The sequence below is a fragment of the Chrysemys picta genome, chromosome 19 (genome assembly GCF_011386835.1).
Source record: "Chrysemys picta bellii isolate R12L10 chromosome 19, ASM1138683v2, whole genome shotgun sequence".
Lineage (NCBI taxonomy): Eukaryota > Metazoa > Chordata > Testudines > Emydidae > Chrysemys > Chrysemys picta.
In genome coordinates this window covers 7,413,883-7,433,546 of record NC_088809.1, presented here as the reverse complement: position 1 = coordinate 7,433,546, position 19,664 = coordinate 7,413,883, and the positions used below count along the sequence as shown (strand labels likewise).

Sequence of the window (19,664 nt, the reverse complement as noted above, 5' to 3'; positions counted from 1 at the left end):
TGAGGTGAAACTTGGGGTTCGCAAGACAAATCAGCCTTCTGAAAGGGGTACCGTAGTCTGGAAAGGTTGAGAACCACTGCTCTGGACCACTGTGTGGCAAAGCTTACTGTCCTGAAAACATCTGTGTTGCTCCACTCAAGTACTTACATCCTGGGTAGATATGAGACAATGGACCTGAAAGCACGATAAAAATGTTCAGGGTTTTATTTTGTTACTGAATATGAAACTTTGCCAAACGTCTCCATAAAACATAAACAATACTTAGTATTTGTTGCCCCAACCATGGTTCCCCCACTTAGCAGTGTCTAAGGGCTTGTCTTCGCGTATAGTGTTGCATCGGTGCAGCAGTCTTTAGTGAAGACACTACTACGCTGACAGAAGAGCTTCTCCCATCGGTGTAATTAATCCATCTCCACAAGAGGTGGTAGCTACATTGGGGACATAGCACTGTCTACACCAGGGGTTAAGTTAGTATTTTTAGTGGATTTTTCACACCCCGGAGCGACGCAGTAATATTGATATAGGTCTGTAGAGTAGACTTGGCCTTAGTCCCCCATGGTCAAGAGCACCAAGGAAGCTAAAACAAAGAAAATATTAGACTTAAGTGGAGAAAATACTGGACTTTGTTTTTGCCTCTTGCCCAAGTCTGATATTTTCTCCATTTCCTTTCACTGGTCCACTGATTCTTCTCTTGAGCTTATGATGCTGAAAGAAGCAACATGGAATTCCAGTAGCTCTTCATAATCTATTGACAGGTGGAACCACAGGACGGGAACAAAAATTATTACTTTTATATAGGTTTTATGGAATTATTGACAAGTCTTAAAAAGTTAAGATGAAAACATAGATATTCATTATTTAAAAGTCTAGTAATTTCCATTAACAGCTTGCTTTTTGCAATAAACCAGCTTTGATTTTTCCCATTCTTTTAGCTCCAGACCCCTCCAACAACTAGTTATGAGATTAATTTGTGCTGTTTAAAAGCTGGGATTCCCAGCTCTTTTCCAACAGCATAAAGTATTGGTTTCTAGCTCTATCAGTTTTTGAAATATCATCCATTTTTAAACTATATATATCAGGTTCAGACTGAAGTGGGGGGGGGCGGGGGGTTTAAGGGAAAGCAGGATGTTAATTGGAACAGTGAGATATTGCAACCTATCAGGGCTATAAAACAATGCTGAAAGGCACAGCTATCCAAGGGCAGAGAGAGCATTGGATTCTAGTCCTTGTGAATTAAGAGAGATCACGTCTTGAAGCCCTCATCGGTCCCTCACACTAGCTGTACTTTTCTAGCACTGAATCAAGATTTAACATAAGAAGTCCCAGGCACTGGAACTGTTTAATTTCTGACCCCTGAATACTACTGTCACCATCTTACTTTGACTATTCCTTGCCCTTCTGGGAATTACGCATTCTTGTGGAACTGTCAATGAAAAAAGAAAAACAAAAACAAAACACATAAGATCCTTAACTGCAAGTGTGCAATCTATGTGGAGACATAGCACAGAAACTTGCACCCTGCACTCCTTTTCTATGTAAATAATGCAGGGATCCTGCGGGAACTTGCCAGGGATTGGAATTTTTAATTAATGGGTCTCTTTAATGTGCAAATCAGGAGCAGACTGCAAGTTCTGACTTGCATTGATTATGAAAAACATTAATTGAACGTGCAAGACCCTAAACAGGCAGCATCTCATGTCCTGGCCTTGACTAGAAGATATGGTGCAAGAGAATACAAATCTATCTTGTGGAAACAGACCACTCCAGGCAACAGTACCTTAGAAATTTTAGCTGTGGGAGTTTCTGTGTAGAGAGCATTAAACATTAAGCATTTGCACTATATTCACAGAGCAACCACCGTAATTGTGGTAGCATTAAAAGACCACTAAGATGTTCTCCATGGAAGTGAAGCAGGAATAAACATGAGCTCCATTACCATCTTGTCCGCAATTTATATGTAAAAAAGAAGGGACAAAACCTGGAGCATAATTAAGGATTTTTTAAAAAATGAAATAAAAAGTAAGACAGTGCAAACAAAGCAAGGCTGTCTCTTTAAACAGAAATTCATCCTATATAAATTATGGCCATAAACTTTTCCTGCAGTGCAGCCTAATTAATTCTTGTTCTATACACAAAGGGAAATGCTGGGTGACAAATGGGTGTGAAGCTTGAAAGCTGCCAGGTCTGCAAAACATTTTCTACTTCAATTTATAAGCAATTTTGCAGTAAATCATCCACCAGAACCTGAGATCTCAGGCATCTGAGAATGTCCAAGCCCCGTTAGATTGCTTACCAAAAAAAAAAAAAAGTGTTTAAAAACCTCTTCACTTTCAGTCCTAATTTGAAAGCTGCACATAACGCTGTTATTTTTGCCTCGGATTTGGCTTGAACACCACAAATCTTACAGTTGAAACTTTACCATAGGCGCTTTAATACTATTACCCCAAATCCCTAATAAAATTGTACCATCACATTCAGCCATAATGGAGAGAAAGTTGTCTCGAGAGGGACATGTCATACTGGCGAATGTAGAAAGATAATTTATCCATCCAAAATGTTCATTCTTTCTCTGGGCAGAAAGGAGGCATGGAATACTACAAGCAATGGATACACTCAGGAAAAGCTATCACATAAAAGATTAATTAAAATATTAAGGGACAGATTTTTCTACAGGCACCAAAAAACCAAAGTTAGACACTCAACGCCCATTCACTTTCAATGGCTCGTTGTGCCGTTGGGGGAAGAAAGCTCCGCCAAGTGTCCAATTGGGTAGGATATTAAATTAAGTTTGATATTGTTGTACCCAATCGCTTCAAGCTACTTGAAGCACCAAACCATTTACTTTTCCTTTTACAAAAAAGGCCACACATATCTGACTTTAAAAAAAAATAATGTAACAATGGATTTGTTTCACTAATTTGGAGAGAAGCGTGTGTGTGGCTCATCCATCCCCAAACAGAACATAATCCAATCCAAAACAGTGTTGTTTTGTTACCATTTTCTGCATCCAAAATCTTGTCTCTTAAGACTGGCGTGTCCCGCAGGATGACAGAATGCAATAATATTAATACTTAGTATTTACAAAGCTCTTTCCCACCTTCAAATGGCCATTAACTACTTTAATTCTCAAAACACCCTTATGTAAGAATCCGTATAGATTCTTCTGGTTGGGAAAACAGGGAGAGGTTAAGTGACCTACCCAAGGCTACATCATGAATTAGTGGAAGAGTGGGGGTGAGAATTCAGAACTCCCCAGCCTAATACCCAGCCCACTAGACCAATTTAAAAAGAGACTAAAAGGCTTATTCACATAGAAGCCATTTTTGCTTCTATTCCAACATTAAACCCCTTGATTAGCTCGTAATTGGGACTTTTATTAGACCCTGATTTATACTAAAATAAGCTGGCCGTCATAAATGAAATTAAGCCCATTCTGCATCAACTCAAGAGGCAGTTTTTTATAATTACAGTGGGCAATGCCTTTTGAATTTCACCAGGTGTTGTCTACCGGCTTGAAAGGTCACATCCAAATTACCACAAGCACAAAAGCTCCATAAGCAAGAATGTAATACAGTTCAGAGGTTGCCCACACGATGAAGCTCTGGCTTTATTGACGAGTCGCGAATCAGATGTACAGAATGAGAGCTCTGATTCATTCTCACAATGCCCAACACAGCAAAATGATGGGGAGATGGCTCTTTACTGTTTAACAGAACAGATCTTCACATCTTTTTGTGAAATCCTTCAGGATTCAAAGGCTCACCCAATCATTAAAGCAGAAGCCACAATTCTTACTGGAGAACCTTGTCGCAACAATCACAAGTCAAAAGCCATCTTGCAAACAAAAAAATATATATATGTTGTGTATGGATATTACAGCTAACGTGGGCTTAGATGGCCTGATAACTGCAAAGCCATTGGCTTTCACTCTCCAGAGCTTCAAAAGCCAAACCCTTCTAGTGAACAAGAATTTGAAGCACAAGATCGCTGACGTTTTAGAAGTATGACACATTGGACCAACCTCACAAAAGACATAATAATTAAGTAACTTCTCAAACCATGCTAGTCCACAGGGATTATACTGTAGTACACCTCTACCCCGATATAACGCAACCCGATATAACACGAATTTGGATATAACGCAGTAAACCAGCGCTCCAGGAGGGCGGGGCTGCGCACTTCAGCAGATCAAAGCAAGTTCGATATAACACGGTTTCGCCTATAACGCGGTAAGATTTTTTGGCTCCCGAAGACAGCGTAATATCGGGGTAGAGGTGTAGTTCGAGATGAAAAAGACCATTGCACCACAGGCTCCATCCCCATAAAAGGGCAGGATATAGGCTGATGACAAGGGACATATCAGATATTAAACTGACATTACAAGAGCGATCGCTGCATACAGCCTGTGTGTCAGTGAGCTACATGCGTCAACTGCTTAGAAAACAACCAAGATGAAAAGCCACTAATATTATTTAGTACCAACTTTGCCGCTGTAGCCAGTTCGAAGTTGTAGGCCACATACAAAGCGAGTTTACCCCATGTTCTACAATTCCTAAATCAAAACTTGGCAAAAGCACCTTTGCACAGTCGTGACAACATCAGCAAGACACAGGCCAACACTGTGCACCTCATTTAAAAAAATGGAATGTTTGCATTGTAAAATATCCTACGTTAGTTGCAAATTACATTAAGAAAAATGAATTTTAAACTTTCTCCTTTAAAAGAACAATATTAGAAAACACTAAACAAGAGATGATTTAAAGGAGAAAGTTCTTGAACTCAATATTGTTAAAAATCAATTACATGGCACCATAAATTCATACAGTGCTTTACTAACATAGATCAAGTCCCCTGCCCTGAAGAGATTAACGGATAAACATGACATGACCTTGGCCGCAGATGCTTTAACGAGCAAAAATACCAAATTCTGGATCCTTTGACAATGCACCAGGTTTTACCTATTTGATAGACTCATAGACCTAGATCCACAAGATTATCTAGCCCACCACCTTAGAATCAGTGCAGAATTGTTCCCCACAATACATTCTCAGGCTATCTTTCAGAGGCCCATGTGACGGAGTTTCTAGTACTTCCCATAAAAGATTATTCCACAATCTAATAAAGCTAGGAACTGCCGGACTGGATCAGATCTGTGGTCCATCTATTTCAGTCCTGTCCCCAACAGCAGCCAGCAGTAGGTGCTTCAGAGGAAGGTGCACAAAACCCCGCAGTAGCCAGATCGGGGTCTCATTCTAGTAGTTAGAGATTGTCTTTAGCCATGAGGCGTAAGATTTTCTATCACTTCCACAATTTGTTAGTATTACCTCCTCCACCATATTGGTGCCCAATCCCTCTTTGAATCTTATTAATTTTTTTCCCCCAACAGTGCCCTTGTTACAAAGCATTTCTTGAGATTCAATCTACATTTTCCCTTTGCTAATATCATCCGGTTAGTCCCAGCTATATTCCCTGGCAGCACCCAAGTCCTCTCTTTTCTTGGTGTTTTCACACATTAAATACGGCACAAAAGTGAATGCAAGACATCAGGAATGTAAATCTATAGTACCACGACCCCTCCTAGCCAGATTATGAAAAAGGGGGGAGAGAGGAGGGAGAAATCACAAAGCAGTTATTAAAACAGTGGATTTTCTTTTAACATTCCCAGACAACTAAAAAATTAACATCTCCCCTATACTATATTTATACTATATTATATTCCATGTGCTTGGATGTATTTTGCTTATGGGAAATATCAAAATGTCAACCTTTGTTTCTGTTAAAGGTCTTTAATGATATTGCATTTTAGACCTGTAATGAAACATGGTGCTTGCTGCAGTTTGTAATGCATCTCATTAAATACATTAATAACATGCATTTCACTAAAAGGTCAGCTTAGTATTATTGGGAGTTTGCCTCCCCCCCCCCCCCCCCACTTTAATCACTTCATTTAAAGCAGCAGAGCTAACTTGGAAATATAAAGTGCCTCACCTGCTACGAGTAGCGATGTGATGAGGAGTTCATGTGTTCAGATCCGGATTAGGTTTAAGATGGGCTATTAGGTTCAGTCAAAGGCTGACTCGGGATCAGGATTTAGGTTAGATTTGATGGTGCCAAAAGCTCATGAACCAGTCTTACAAGGATTCTGCCACTTTAAGCCAAAACCTTACAGGGTTCTGACATCATTACAGCCACACATTAAACTGAACACGAAAATAGGCACCTTTCAAGATTAGACTGGACAAAGGACCAATACCAAAGGGCTGGCTTGGGTCTGCAGAACTGGAGATATAAAGGTATTGCTTGATCTTTGATGGACTGTAAGGGTCAAGACGCTGGAAAACATCCAGAATCAGGGTGATGGGAAGAAAGAATTTTGAGCTAAAGAAACAACCTTCTCAGTGAGTTTTTGAATGACTTGGTGCACACATCTTCCCCATTTAAAGTTGCAGAAGAATATCCTACTGTGTATGCAGTTCATTATTTTTGCAAACATTTTTGATCACTAGGACATAAAAATACTCCTGCAGAAACCCACTTTCCTCTCTTGTATTAAACAGTTGAACAGGTTTGATGATCTTTGATTTCATTTCCTATTAGGTAACATCAGCCTAATCCAAAGCCCACGGAAGTCAATGGAAATGAGTTCTGAGTGCATAGTGTTTACCAGGTGCATTTTGCGCATTATATTTGCCATCTCTTAGAGAACCCACTGTAGGCCTTACCTGACCGATATCATTAATAGTATTACTGTTGTGTTGTTGTGGGGTTTTTTTGTTTGTTAAATAGATTAATCAGTCTCCTAACTGAATGGATACTTACTGTCCAGTTAGACAGCAAGCACCTGGCAACCCAGACTTTCTCTTTGAGATCTTATCCCGTGGGGAGCATTACACCAGGGTATAGAGAGTCTCATGGTTTGGTGACCCTCTGCCTCTCAGCATGGAGTTTGTGTCACACGCTGCAATGCTGCCTAGGGACTCAAAACAGAAAGAGGAATCAACCCATTTTCAGAAGGTATCCTATGCTGAGGACGGATCACATAGAACGCAGCAGACTGGCAATACTCTGAACCGATAACCAATCCCTTCTAATGTTCAACCAAAAAGAAAAAGAAATTCATTCAGCCTGAAGGACCACCTTGAACTCTGGTGGGAATGCCCCTGAAGTCAGTGTGGTCACAAGCTCAGCTGAGGCATCGCGGTGCTAAGATAAGACAAGTAGCCACCACCAGAGCCGAACGTGGCCCAATACGTATGGATGAGGGCACAGATTTACTTAGACTGGGAGCTCTTTGGGGCAGGGACTGCCTTTGTTCTGTGCTTGTGCAGCACCAAGCACAATGGGGTCCTGGTCCGTAAGCAAGGCTCCTAGGGGCTACCACCACACAAACAGAGAATAATAAAATATATGATTTACACGCCAGGTGTCTGCATCTCCAAGGTCCTGCCCCTCACACATCAGTGCCTTGCCATTCAGCCAAAGTACACTTGGATGGGACCGTCACTGGAGCCTATCAAACCTGATCCCTAATTAACCGCAAGGGTTGCTATCACAAGGCACAAATCCCTGTCTCCGAGGCTGAAGACATTGGCTCCATGGCCACTCCCAGCCCACAACTGAGTACAGAACCTGGGTCTCCCTGCCAGCAGAGTCTGTATCTCTGACACCAAAGCAGGCAGACTTAAAACTACTTACTGTTCTTGAGTGCGCTGGCAAACTCTCGCCCACCTTCCTTTTTAAACGCCGGGAATGTATCTGGCTGTGGAAGCTGGTTGGCCGTTAGGAGCGCTTTCTGCAGTTTGATTCTCCCTTCTAACAGCTGGTCCCACAGTGCTTTAAAACACAGAGGAAACAAAACATGGATTACATATTCCAAAGCATTTATTCACCCACTTTCCTGTGACCCTGCCTCCCAAAGACTCTGAATCAGAAAGCATCAGCCACTTCTCTTTGCTCTCCTTCCCCAGCAGCACTTTCCTATTGCAACAACACTTTGCAAATGGAGACTCATTATTTAATGGGACAACTAGATAGTAGCTGCCTAAAAGCTTCTCAAGGCTTCTGTTAAAATTCACCAGAGAAATTCAAATTGTAGACCTGCCAAAGCCAAGGTGCACACAGCTCCATCATCTGACATGACAAATGCTGAACAGCAAGGAACGGCACGCAGCACCAACGCAGCTCCCACACAGTATATCATGCCCTGCAGCGCAAAATCTGGACTGCAGGGAAGACGGAACCAGTGATGGGGGCAGGGGATTAACTACAGAATCCCCACAAGGTGGGAGCAGACAATCAGCATGTCATGGTTAACACCTGCACTGATGGGTTGTCATCACCAACCTAGAAGCTTCTGGGTTAGCAGAGACAACCAGTCATACAGGCTAATGAAGGACCACCGAGAGAAAATATTTAATCATCACGTACATCAACTTTAGAAAAAACTCATTATAAAGGAAGTGAGGAGAATGTTTAGTTTCCATTGTAATCCATCATTATATCCCCATTAAACCCAAAATCTTTCACTCCGGAGGATGGAGCTCACAAGGATATAGAAAACGGGCACCTCCTCTCCAGCCAACACACTGGGATGGATTACTAAAGCCGTGGTTCTCAGGGGCCACAAGCAGGTTTCAGGGGTTCGCCAAGCAGGGCCAGCATTAGATTTGTGGGGGCCCAGGGCAGAAAGCCAAAGCCTGGGGCTGAAGCCTGAGCAACTTAGTTTCGCGGGGCCCCCTGTGGTGTGGGGCCCCGGGCAATTGCCCGGTTTGCTACCCCCTAACGCTGGCCCTGGCTTATATATGCAGAAAAACAGCTTTTGTGGCACAGACGGGTCATGGACTTTTTATAGAGTGTTGGGGGGGCCTCAGAAAGAAAAAGGTGGAGAACCCCTGTACTAAAGCACACCAACACACAGACTAGTGTCTGAGTCCCTGAGCAGCACATACAGTGCAATAAGTCCTTGTTTACAATGGTACCATAACAATGCTCAACACTGGTTCAGCTAAACCGACTGCTGACAAAGTATTAGTTTAATTCGGCAGCACAGTCGAGGCCACAGTCTATGGAGCAGAGCTGGTAGAACACTTGCTGTAAACTCCTAAAACTACTCCAGTGTGTGCTGTAACATGCAAATGAGTTACAAGAGTTCTTAGCACAGTTCATTTCTCTAGCATGGCATAAGGCTCATCAAAATACAAAGCAAATTCCATGTACAAACCTATTTGGTTTTTCACAGCTTTTCCTTTTTCTACTTCTTCAGACACTTTTTCTTTAGAGAAGGTCACCACCCCCCCGTCATCCTCGCTCTCTTTGGCATCTGCCACGTCCTCCTCACTTGCATCCCCTGATTCTTCTTCATTGCTCCCTTCTTCTTCATCCTCCTCTTCCTCATCCTCCTCTTCACTGCTCCCCACATCATCCATCCCTTCCGTAAATTTCTCAAAGTCACGGATGTTCTGGAAACTGAACTTTGGTGTTTGGAGCTGGGCAGATGTTTCTCTCCCCTCCTCTTGGTCACTTCCCAAGTCACCCTCCTGGTCATCCTGAGAGCTGCTGTGCTCATCGTCCTGATCAGCTGTAGCATCTAGAATGTCCTCATCCAATTCTTCCTCCAGATCTCCACTGTCTAGGTCTCTCTCAGATGATGTTTCTTCATCTGATAATTAGAAAAGGAGATATTTAAACAAAGTTATTTCATCACAAATTATGGCTGCAATTCTGCAATATCCATTATCAGTAAGGCTGCGAATCTTTCACGGAGGTCACGGAAGTCACGGATTCCGTGACTTTCCAGGACCTCTGTGACCTCCGCAGCTGTAGCGGCTGATGCGGCTGACCCCAGGAACGCCCAATCAGCTGGGGCGGTCCTGGGACCAGCCACACCGGCCACTGCTCCAGCGGCCCAGGCTACTGGTCCTGGGCACTGCCCAGGAGCAGAGGTCTGGGAGCAGCAGCGGTGCCACAGGCCACTCCTGCCCAGAGGAGCATCAGCAGTGGTGGGGCCCCAGCCCGGAGCAGCAGCGGGGGTGGCAGGGCCATGGGCCACCTCCCACCTGGAGCAGCAGCGGCGGGGCCCCAGGCTGCCTCCCCCCGCCCTCCAGGAGCAGCAGCAGGGCCCCAGGCCGCCCCCCACTCCCAGGAACAGCAGCGTCCGCTGGATCACATACCCCATCCCAGCAGGCAAGATTTAGTTAGGGGTATTTTTAGTAAAAGTCATGGACAGGTCACTGTCTGTGACTTTTTGGTTATTGCCCGTGACCTGTCCATGACTTTTACTAAAAATACCCGTGACTGAATCGTACCCTTAATTATCAGCATCCAATTGGTGGCCTGGCCTGGTTTAGCTCTCTAGTCCACTAGGGATAATTCTAGGCACAATTTTGCTCCTTCCTTAGGCTTATGAGGATACGTCTGCAAGCTGAACCTTAGTTCACACTTTTCTGCAGTAACAGTCACTCCAACAACGATTATCACATCCATTGATTAGCTGACAGCCTTTCCCATTTAATAATGAAGCAATGTTAAGCAAACAAGGTGCTCATGCTTTGGTACACGTCTTTATAATGAGAAATTGTACATAAGCACTAAGCAGCTACAATTCCCAAGAGCTGACAATTTAAAGATGGCAGATAGTTCTCCCATTCCACATGAGTTCACGGCACTTTCCCTGCCAGGTAATTTAACCTGGCTGAACTTTTTGTACCTGAGATTTAGTCACTCCCCTTCCTTCATCCGCAGGGAGCAGTTATAGTCCTGGAGACTTCCCTTTCCCAGGAGCTAATGAATAAGGCTACGATTCAGCACAGCACTTAAGAAGTCAAGCTTAACTTCAAGCACATGAAGTCAATGAGACTTAAAAACCGCTGAGCTGGGAGTCCTGTCATGGTGCAGAGCTCAGTGTATGAGCATTCCACTTACTGCCAGTAGTTGTGGCAATTTAGGGTCGCCCGGGGGGGGGGAAGGGAACGCGGGGGACGGATGGAAAGGCGGGGAAGGAATCTGAATTTCTCACCAAATGCTGCTCCAGGCAGAGACTCTCCCCATCGTTCTTCCTGCAAGGTCTGGCGAGATACAGCTCTCCCGCTGTACCTCTTATCAGCTTCTAAGAGGGAGGCGGAGGCTTGTTTCCGTATATTGCCGACGGCAAGGATGTCATCTTCAGTTCCGCCCTCATCAAACTTGTCGATCACCCTGGCAGCAGTGGCTGTGAAGAGGAGAGGGAGTTTAATAGTGCAGGGTTTCAAACTAAGAGCGGAACTCAGGCTTGCTAGACAGGAGAGGGATTCGATCTAGGACTGCCAGAAAGTAAATATCTATATCCTCCTTGGATTCAGGGGACTAGAACTAGGGACCTTGCATTCCACGTACGCTGGCCTCTAACACATGAGCTAAAGGACAAATCATATTAGGAGCTGTATATAACTGAGCTGTTCAGGGCGTCACTTAGGCACACATAGCCCACAAGCTTCATTTTTGGAATCAAAACTCATCAATACCTATCTGGCTCTCGCCACTTCTGGACGGGCTTCTCCTAGGTTCACCAAAAGGGACGTAAACCTCTTGATGGACCAAGGCCAAGCTTTAGGTGCTTCAAAAAAAAAAAAAAAAAAAAATGGTCAGATTCATCCAATTTTGGTAAGAGCATATTAACACAGATCTACTCATATCCTCTGGAGGCCAACTTCTAAAGGCCAACAAATTACATGCCCTGAATGTAGGTCTGATTCCACCCAACAGGGAAGAGTGGGGCAGTATATTCAGACCTGCTTACAACAGTTTGGGTCATTGTAGTGGGGCAGTTACCCCGCTCTGGTGGAAAAAGGCCAGGCTGATTGGGGAAGCAGCCAAAGCTGGGGCCACACCCCAATCAGGCCACACCTGGCCCTGTTATAAGAGCTCAGGGAGGAGGTGGGTCACTCTCTCTCTAGCTGTGGAGAGAGAAGGACGTGGCTGCCTGGGAATTGGGTACCTAGAGCAGAGCAGTCCTGAGGAAGGGCAAGAGGAGCTCCAGCCTGGCAACTCCCCAGGCTGAGGCCTTGATAAAGGCCTATGCGGGTACTGGGGCTGGGAGGTGGTTGAGGCAGCTGGTCCAACCCCCTTGCCAATGATGAGTGGCCAGGACAGACTGCAGTTGGCCCCAATGAGCAGGGGCTAGAGGACGACTGGCAGTAGCCACTGAGGCAAGGTGGCTGTAGAGGGTTGGGGGTTTTCCTGGGAGGGGAGACCCAAAGAGTGGGGGTACTGCTGGGGGCAGAACCCCGAGGAAAGGGGCACTGGGGTCTGGGAAGGACACGGGGCCTGAGGCAGGCAAGACACCGGCCAGCAGAGGGTGCTCCGAAGCTGGAAAAGAGCTAATTCCCAGGATGACCAGCAGGAGGCGCTGCACCGGTGAGTCGTCGCTCGCTACAGTCATCAACAAGGAGTAGAAATTGAAGCAGTGTTTATCAGATATGACTCCTTCCCTATCGGCAAGCAGAGAGAGAACGAATCGGGCTCTTCACTTAGACCACTCAACAGCCATCACCAGGGAACAACTTTCAGTCACTACCAACCTAGCCTGGACTCATACGAGTGACAGTAGAGAAAGCAGTCCTGATACCCCCTTATAAATCCACTTTCCCCAACACTGTAAGGGAAAGAGGCTTCAAAGCTCAGCTGGGTATGGCTAAACGGCCGCATGCAAGACCTTATCTTCAGTTTTAGGGAGAGCATGCTCCTTCTCTCTCTGCTGAATGAGGATAACATTCCGCTTCCCCTACAATGTGGGGAAGGAGCATTGTGGAAACACCAAACACCTTCCACTATAGGAGGAAGAGGGGAAGTCTCAGACTTGGGTTTCTTGCCTGGCAGGGCATCATCACTAGGGCACTGTCTATAATCAGTTAAGTAAACAAGTGTTTCTTTTACTTAAAATGCAGCAGCAATAAAGGAGTGTTCCAAAGGCATCTATATTTCAGAAAGGAAATCGCTGAGACTTTTCTATGACTTAAAGCCCCTATTCCCCCTTTCAGCACCATCAAAATCTTGGGAAGAACATGGCTGAAAGTTTTATAAATTGACTAACTCCAAACATGCCTCCAATTAAAATCTCAGTTTCTCCCAAGCAATTTAGGTTTGGTTCTATAGGTCAGCGAAGTGCAGCACTTTTAACTAGAGCAAAGTATCCTGTGACTCCAAGAGGCTCTCCATATGTTCATTATCCAACACCAAAATAATTTTATCAAGTTCATTTTGTTACATGAACACTAGCCTATATTCACCTCCTTGCCCATATTAGACAAACCACATGAGGCACCGCATAGAATATGTCTGCTCAGTGCCACTTTGGGGGGTCCCTGAATAATAGAGTCCTCCTGAGAAGTCTGACCACCTGGCTAGAAGATTCAGCAAAGCTGGAGTGGTTTCATTCTGCGCTGGCAAATGAAAAGACAACAACCCGTAACTCGGCTGCCCTCTGGGCTCTTGATAAATTTATAAGACACTTAAATAACTAAATGCTGTAATTGTCTAAATATAGAAAACAACTTTATTACAATGCCTGTTCTTCCCCCTTCCCTGTTCTTCAGATACAGGGAAATGGTTTATTCCAGCAAACGTGGATCATTATAACAGGTTCTCTTCTCTTCATTTTCATTCATGCGCAAGACATCCTCTATGCAAAATTATAGGGTTAGGATTGTTCAGCCAATTGAGTGACCTGATTGGCTGAACATCGCTAAGTGCTTTTTTTAATGTGTGTTTGAGAATGTTAATGCCCCATTTATGTAAACTATTTACTTAAGGGGAGAAAAAAACCCAACTCTCAGAGGATAAAATGTCTTATTCTCAAGCAAGCACTGAACTGCAAAATGGTGAAAGGGAAATCAGGAGCTTCCCATAACCCGCTTGGTTGGAAAGTCATTGTTCTACAGAAATCATAAGGAAAGCAAGTTCTGCAAGCTTCTCGTTTAGGTCATGTCTATACTACTGCTGAAGTGGGCAAAACTTGTGCCACGCAGGGGTGTGAAAAAAAACACCCCCCTGAGCAACATAAGTTTTGACAGCATAAGTAATAGTGTGCACAGAGCTATGTCAACAGGAGAGCTTCTCCTGCCAACACAGCTATCACCGCTTGCTGGGGGTGGCTTAATTATGTTGCCGGGACAGCTCCTTCCCGTTGGCATAGAGCTGCTACACAGGAGATCTTACAGCGGTACAGCTGTGTCGCTGTAAGGTCTCTAATGTAGACATGGCCATAACATAGAAATTCATGCAAGTGCACAGCGCCTCAGACGCCTCAAGACACAGTGCGGGGTAACTTTGCAATTAATGAATTTCACCCACATATTGCTCACAATGGCAACCAGCGCAAAGTATATGCAACACAACAGGTTACATAACTTGCCGGTTGCTATCTTTAAAGCAGACATTATGTATTGACTATATAAAGCAAGTCAGACATTTCTGCAAAAACGAGGGCCACCTTATCAAGTGACCACGTGCAGCCATCTGGCTCCTAAGTCACATTTAAGAATCCAGATGATTAACTATTTCTGTTATAGTAGCATTTAGAAACCCCAACTAAGATGAGGGTTCCCGTTGTGCTAGAAACATAGCAAGAGTCTCCACCCTGACTGAACAGCCTGCAGTCTAAACAGACAAGACAGAAGAAGGGTGGGAGGGGAATGAGAGGTAAATGATATGCTACCACTCACTGTATGACCTGTGAGCAAATCTCCCAACTCTCAGGCCGTGCTCTATCCACTAAGCCATAAATACACAGCCATCATACTTGCTTGTACTCCTAGTTTCCTTTACAGATGAAACAGAAATTGCTTGTTGAGTTCATAAGCAACAAAACCTGCAGCTGATCAGCTCTGTCATCACCCTGCACTTACAAGAAGAGGGTAAGATGCCCAGCACCAGGGTGGTAGGTGCTTGAGAGGAGAGACTAGACTGCAGACTCCTCTGTAGGACTCCATGGGTCACAGCCTTGGTTCCCAACCCATGTGCATCTGAGAACTGCTAAGAGTCACACACACAAAAAGGCTCAAAGCCAAGAAATTCTTTATCAAGAAAACATAACACGTAAACCATGTCTGGTTAATGAGATCTTGTCTATCTTATGTTCATACACAGTTGTGTAGAGTCGAGTTAGCTGACGCAATGCTGACCACCATGACTGCCCAGTCAGCGTAAACCAGGGCAAATTCCGCTCAGTATTGTGACAGCTCACTCAACTCTTCATAATCAAGCCTGAACACAATAAAACTGTGTAATGCAGACAAGCCCTGAAGAAGAGTTCACTGTCCTTGGTTTGATGATTTTATTTATTTAGTTATTTTGTCCATTGGAGGCACTCTGCACTGGTGTGATGGGATGAATGTGTGAAGTCCAAAGCAGTAAAAAAATGGCAGGTATCAGTCTAAAAACGACAAAGAGGACATTGCCACTACATGTCATGGAGGGAGAAACCAATTTCTAAAAATTTGCAATTAAGCTAGCAAAGGGCTTGATTAAAAAAAAAAAATCCACTTGCCAGTGGCCAGGAGAAAACAACGAACAATCACATCTAGTATGATAAATAGCGGCCTGGAAAGCTGGTATGCTCTGACTGCTACTGAACATGGTAGACATGATTGTTACCAGTTATCTTGTCCTCCTTGCTTCCTCCAACCCCTTTTGTTTCTTATATCCACATTACGTGTAACACTGTACATTCTTCCTGGCAGGGACTTTTTTTTAGAATAAGCACAATGGAACCCTGATCCTTGTTGGAGCCCCCTAGACACAAAGCAGATAAACAAGAATAAATAATAATTATAATAACTGCCAGTAATTGCTGTTGAATTTAAGCTTTATTTTAAATAAAAACTACATCTCTATCCCGTCCAGCTCCAAAGGAAACCTTCCAACTGAGAATTAAGTGTGAAGAATCGATTCAGAACCCTTCCTCCCTTGTCTACACTACAAAGAGTTTGCTGGTACGCTATACTGGCAAAAGCGAGATCAGCTCCCCAAATGAAATAAGCTAGGCTGGCAAAATGACTTTTCTACATCTACACCAGGGCTTTTGTTGACTGACACAGCTATTATGTCAGTTAGGGGCATCATTTTTTCAGACTCCTGACAGCTATGCCCGCAAAACTTTTAAGTGTAGAGCAGGTCTAAGCGTGCGGACAGGGCATCTATCGCTACACATGTTTTCACGATCAGCAAAATGAAATTAACAAGGCCTCTGGTCAGTGTTGCTGCTGATATTCAGAACCCTGTGAGCATTTAATTGCCCTACTTCTTGGTAAAAGTGACAGCAAAAGCAGAGGCTGGGACTATTCACAGGAGGGAACGATTCAAAAATGGAGGCTCGGATAAGAACAGAGGAGAGGACCAACAACATGCAGGCCTGGGATAGGCTGGAAAGACAGGCCCTTTTAGACAGCATATGGAGCCTTTAAAATCATCAGACAGGACTAGCCAAAGGATAACAGATGGAGCCCCCAGGCACAATCTGGACACAGCACTATGGCAGAAATCAAAGTCCCTCCCTTTCCCCAGCAAGTAAGTTGGAGGGCAGTAGATTTTTTTACTGTTGCCCCAGGCCCTCACTGGTACACATCCTCCCTCATATCTGTAGCAGCCTTTGGCTGACCAGTTTAATCTGTGAGATACTAGGTGTCCAGTAACCTTTTTAAGCTCTGAACCAGCACCTCTTCTGGACCCAGTGCAAACAACAGGAGCCCAAGATACAGTCCCAAGGCCCTGCTTAGTAGGGAATAGTGACTACAGCAATCCATTCATCACATACCAGTATAGCCAATTTGGCCAAATGTGGGACACAGAGAGAGAGAGAGAAAAACTGAGGGACACATGAAAATTATGGATCAGGAAGCTTAAAATGTTGGGTCATTAATTTCCCCAACAGTAATCTCTAAATTTTGTGATAATGCATTTCTGATATGAATTAAAACGACCAGGGCCGGCTCCAGGGTTTTTGCCGCCCCAAGCGGCGCAAAAAAAAAAAAAAAGTCGCGATCGCGATCTGCGGCGACAATTCGGCAGGAGGTCCTTCGCGCCAAGCGGGAGCAAGGGACCGTCCGCCGAATTGCCGCCGAATAGTTGGACCTGCCGCCCCTCTCCGGAGTGGCCGCCCCAAGCACCTGCTTGGCAAGCTGGTGCCTGGAGCCGGCCCTGAAAACGACAATACAGTAGTTCACAGCAAACTCATAGGGGAGGGACGGAGGTAAATTTTGAGCAGTAAAGACTGACAGTCCATAATGCTGGGATGCTTCAGAGGCATAACCCAACACAATCGCTAGCATAGCAGGAGCAGTGAGATATAGATCCAGCTCCACCAAAATGAGATGATGATGAACCGCAACTGCCACGCTGCCACCCAGCGCCCCAGTGATTTATATGGGAGACTCCTAAGGACGGGGAGGCCTCACACAGGTGCTGAGCTGTGGATCAAGGTAAACCAGCATCGAAATATATTTACCAAGTGGTTATGAAGGCCACACAAATGCCCACAGTGAAAACCGGGAAAGCGCGCACACGTGGTGGTACAGTAGCACCTCAGAGCGATGAACGCCTCGGGAATGGAGGTTGTTCGTAACTCGGAAATGTTCGTAACTCTGAACGTTTTGGTTGTTCTTTCAAAAGTTTACAACTGAACACTGACTTAATACAGCTTTGAAACTTTACTATGCAGAAGCAAAATGCTGCTTCTCCCCCCCCCCCATTTATTTTTGTAGTTTACATTTAACACAGTACTGTACTGTATTTGCTGCTTTTTGGTCTTTGCTTCTGCCTGATCGTATCCTTCCAATTCCAAATGCAGCGTGTGGTTGACCGGTCAGTTTGTAACTCAGCTTCTACTGTGGGTGCCAAGGGGAGAGCAGCCCCCGGTCTCTGCCCCAAGGAAGGGAGAAGAGTTGAGGGAAAGAAGGCCCCAATTTTGGAGCTGGGTAAGGAGAGTGGGTATTAGCCCCTGGTCACTGCCATAGGAAGGGAAGGACATAGAAGAGGTATTGAGGAAGGGGGAGCAGACCCCACTCAGTGTTCGGGGAGGAGAAAAGACCTTGGGAGGTGGGGGGTGAAAAGAGCAGCCCCCAGTGTCCTAGGGAGGAATGCACTAGGGGAGATATTGGTGGGGTGCAGCCCCCAGTCATTGCCAAGGGGAAGCACACAGCGCTGGGGGAGGCATTGGAGGAGCAGCCCCCAGTCGCTGCCCAGGGAAAGCACCCAGCGCTGGGGGAGTATCGGGGAGCACGCAGGGCTAGTGGAGCTATCAGAAGGCAGCCTCCAGTCACTGCCCGGGAAGCGCACATGGCACTGGGGGGGGGGGTGTCAGGGGGCAGCCCCAATCGCTTCCCGGGGGAGCACACGGCGCTGGTGGAGCTATCGGGGGGCAGCCTCGGGGGAGCATATGGCGCCGGGGGAGGCATCGGGGGGCAGCCCCCAGTCGCTGCCCAGGGGGAGCACATGGCGCCGGGGGGAGCACACGGGGCCGGGGGGAGGGTATCACAGAGCTGCCCCCAGTCGCTGCCCGGGGGACCACACGGGGCCGGGGGGGGTATCAGGGGGCTGCCCCCAGTCGCTTCCCGGGGGAGCACACGGGGCTGGGGGGGGGGGGGGTATCAGGGGGCTGCCCCCGGATGCTGCCCAGGGGGAGCACACGGGGCCGGGGGGAGCACACGGGGCCGGGGGGGGGGATATCACAGAGCTGCCCCCAGTCGCTGCCCGGGGGACCACACGGGGCCGGGGGGGGATATCATAGGGCTGCCCCCAGTCGCTGCCCGGGGGGAGCACATGGCGCCGTGGGGAGCACACGGGGCCGGGGGGGGGGATATCATAGGGCTGCCCCCGGACGCTGCCCAGGGGGAGCACATGGCGCTAGGGGGAGCACACGGGGCTGGGGGGGGGTATCAGGGGGCTGCCCCCGGACGCTGCCCAGGGGGAGCACATGGCGCTAGGGGGAGCACACGGGGCTGGGGGGGGTATCGGGGGGCTGCCCCCGGACGCTGCCCAGGGGGAGCACATGGCGGGGGGGGGTACCGGGGGGAAGCACATGGCGCCGGGGGGGTATCAGGGGGCTGCCCCCGGTCGCTGCCCGGGCATGCGGGGGCTCTGTGCGCCGCCGCCGCCTCCTCTCCATGAGGCGCCCACGTGGGTGCCCGGCCTAGTCCGGCGCCGCCGGTCGCTCTCCCCAGCCCCGCCATGCCCGGGGTCCCCCCGGCGCCCCTCACCTTCCTCCGGGTCGTCCTCGGGGTCGGCCGGCCGCGGCAGGGGGTTGAGCAGCTGCTCCAGCTGCTGAGCTAAGGGCGCCGCCATCTTCCCTGGGCGCCGCGCCGGGGGCTCGGAGCGGGCCGCGCTTCCGGGGGGGGGGGGGAGCGCTGCCCGGCTCCGCCCGGCTCCGCCCGGCGCGGGGGGGGGGGGGGGAGGCAAAGGGTCAGCGGGCGGGCGGGCGGGGGTTATTGGGGGGGGAGGATGGTGGGTTTAAGGAGGTCTGGGGGTGAGCACTAGGGGGTATCGGGGAGGTGAAGGGGTGGGTATGGGGGGTGGATATACGGGGGTATCAGTAGGAGGGGGGTGGTTATAGGGGGGGTTGAAGAGGGTGTGGGTATAAGGAGGGACAGAGGGGGTGTGAGTATAAGGTGAGGTGAAGGGGTGGGTATAAGGGGTCT

At 47.0% G+C, this 19,664-nt stretch overlaps 1 protein-coding gene across 1 annotated transcript in view; it reads right to left on the bottom strand.

The window, feature by feature from the left end:
* Positions 1-19,382, bottom strand: part of AATF (apoptosis antagonizing transcription factor) — an 82,840-nt gene extending 63,458 nt beyond the window's left edge. Inside the window, exons 1-4 of the mRNA XM_008178827.4 lie at positions 19,227-19,382; positions 11,015-11,206; positions 9,221-9,658; positions 7,696-7,833 (exon numbers count right to left, since the gene is read on the bottom strand). Coding sequence (XP_008177049.2) covers positions 7,696-7,833; positions 9,221-9,658; positions 11,015-11,206; positions 19,227-19,311 — 853 coding nt within the window. The 5' untranslated portion in view covers positions 19,312-19,382. The remainder of the gene's footprint in view (positions 1-7,695; positions 7,834-9,220; positions 9,659-11,014; positions 11,207-19,226) is intronic.
* Between the last annotated feature and the right edge of the window lie 282 nt (positions 19,383-19,664).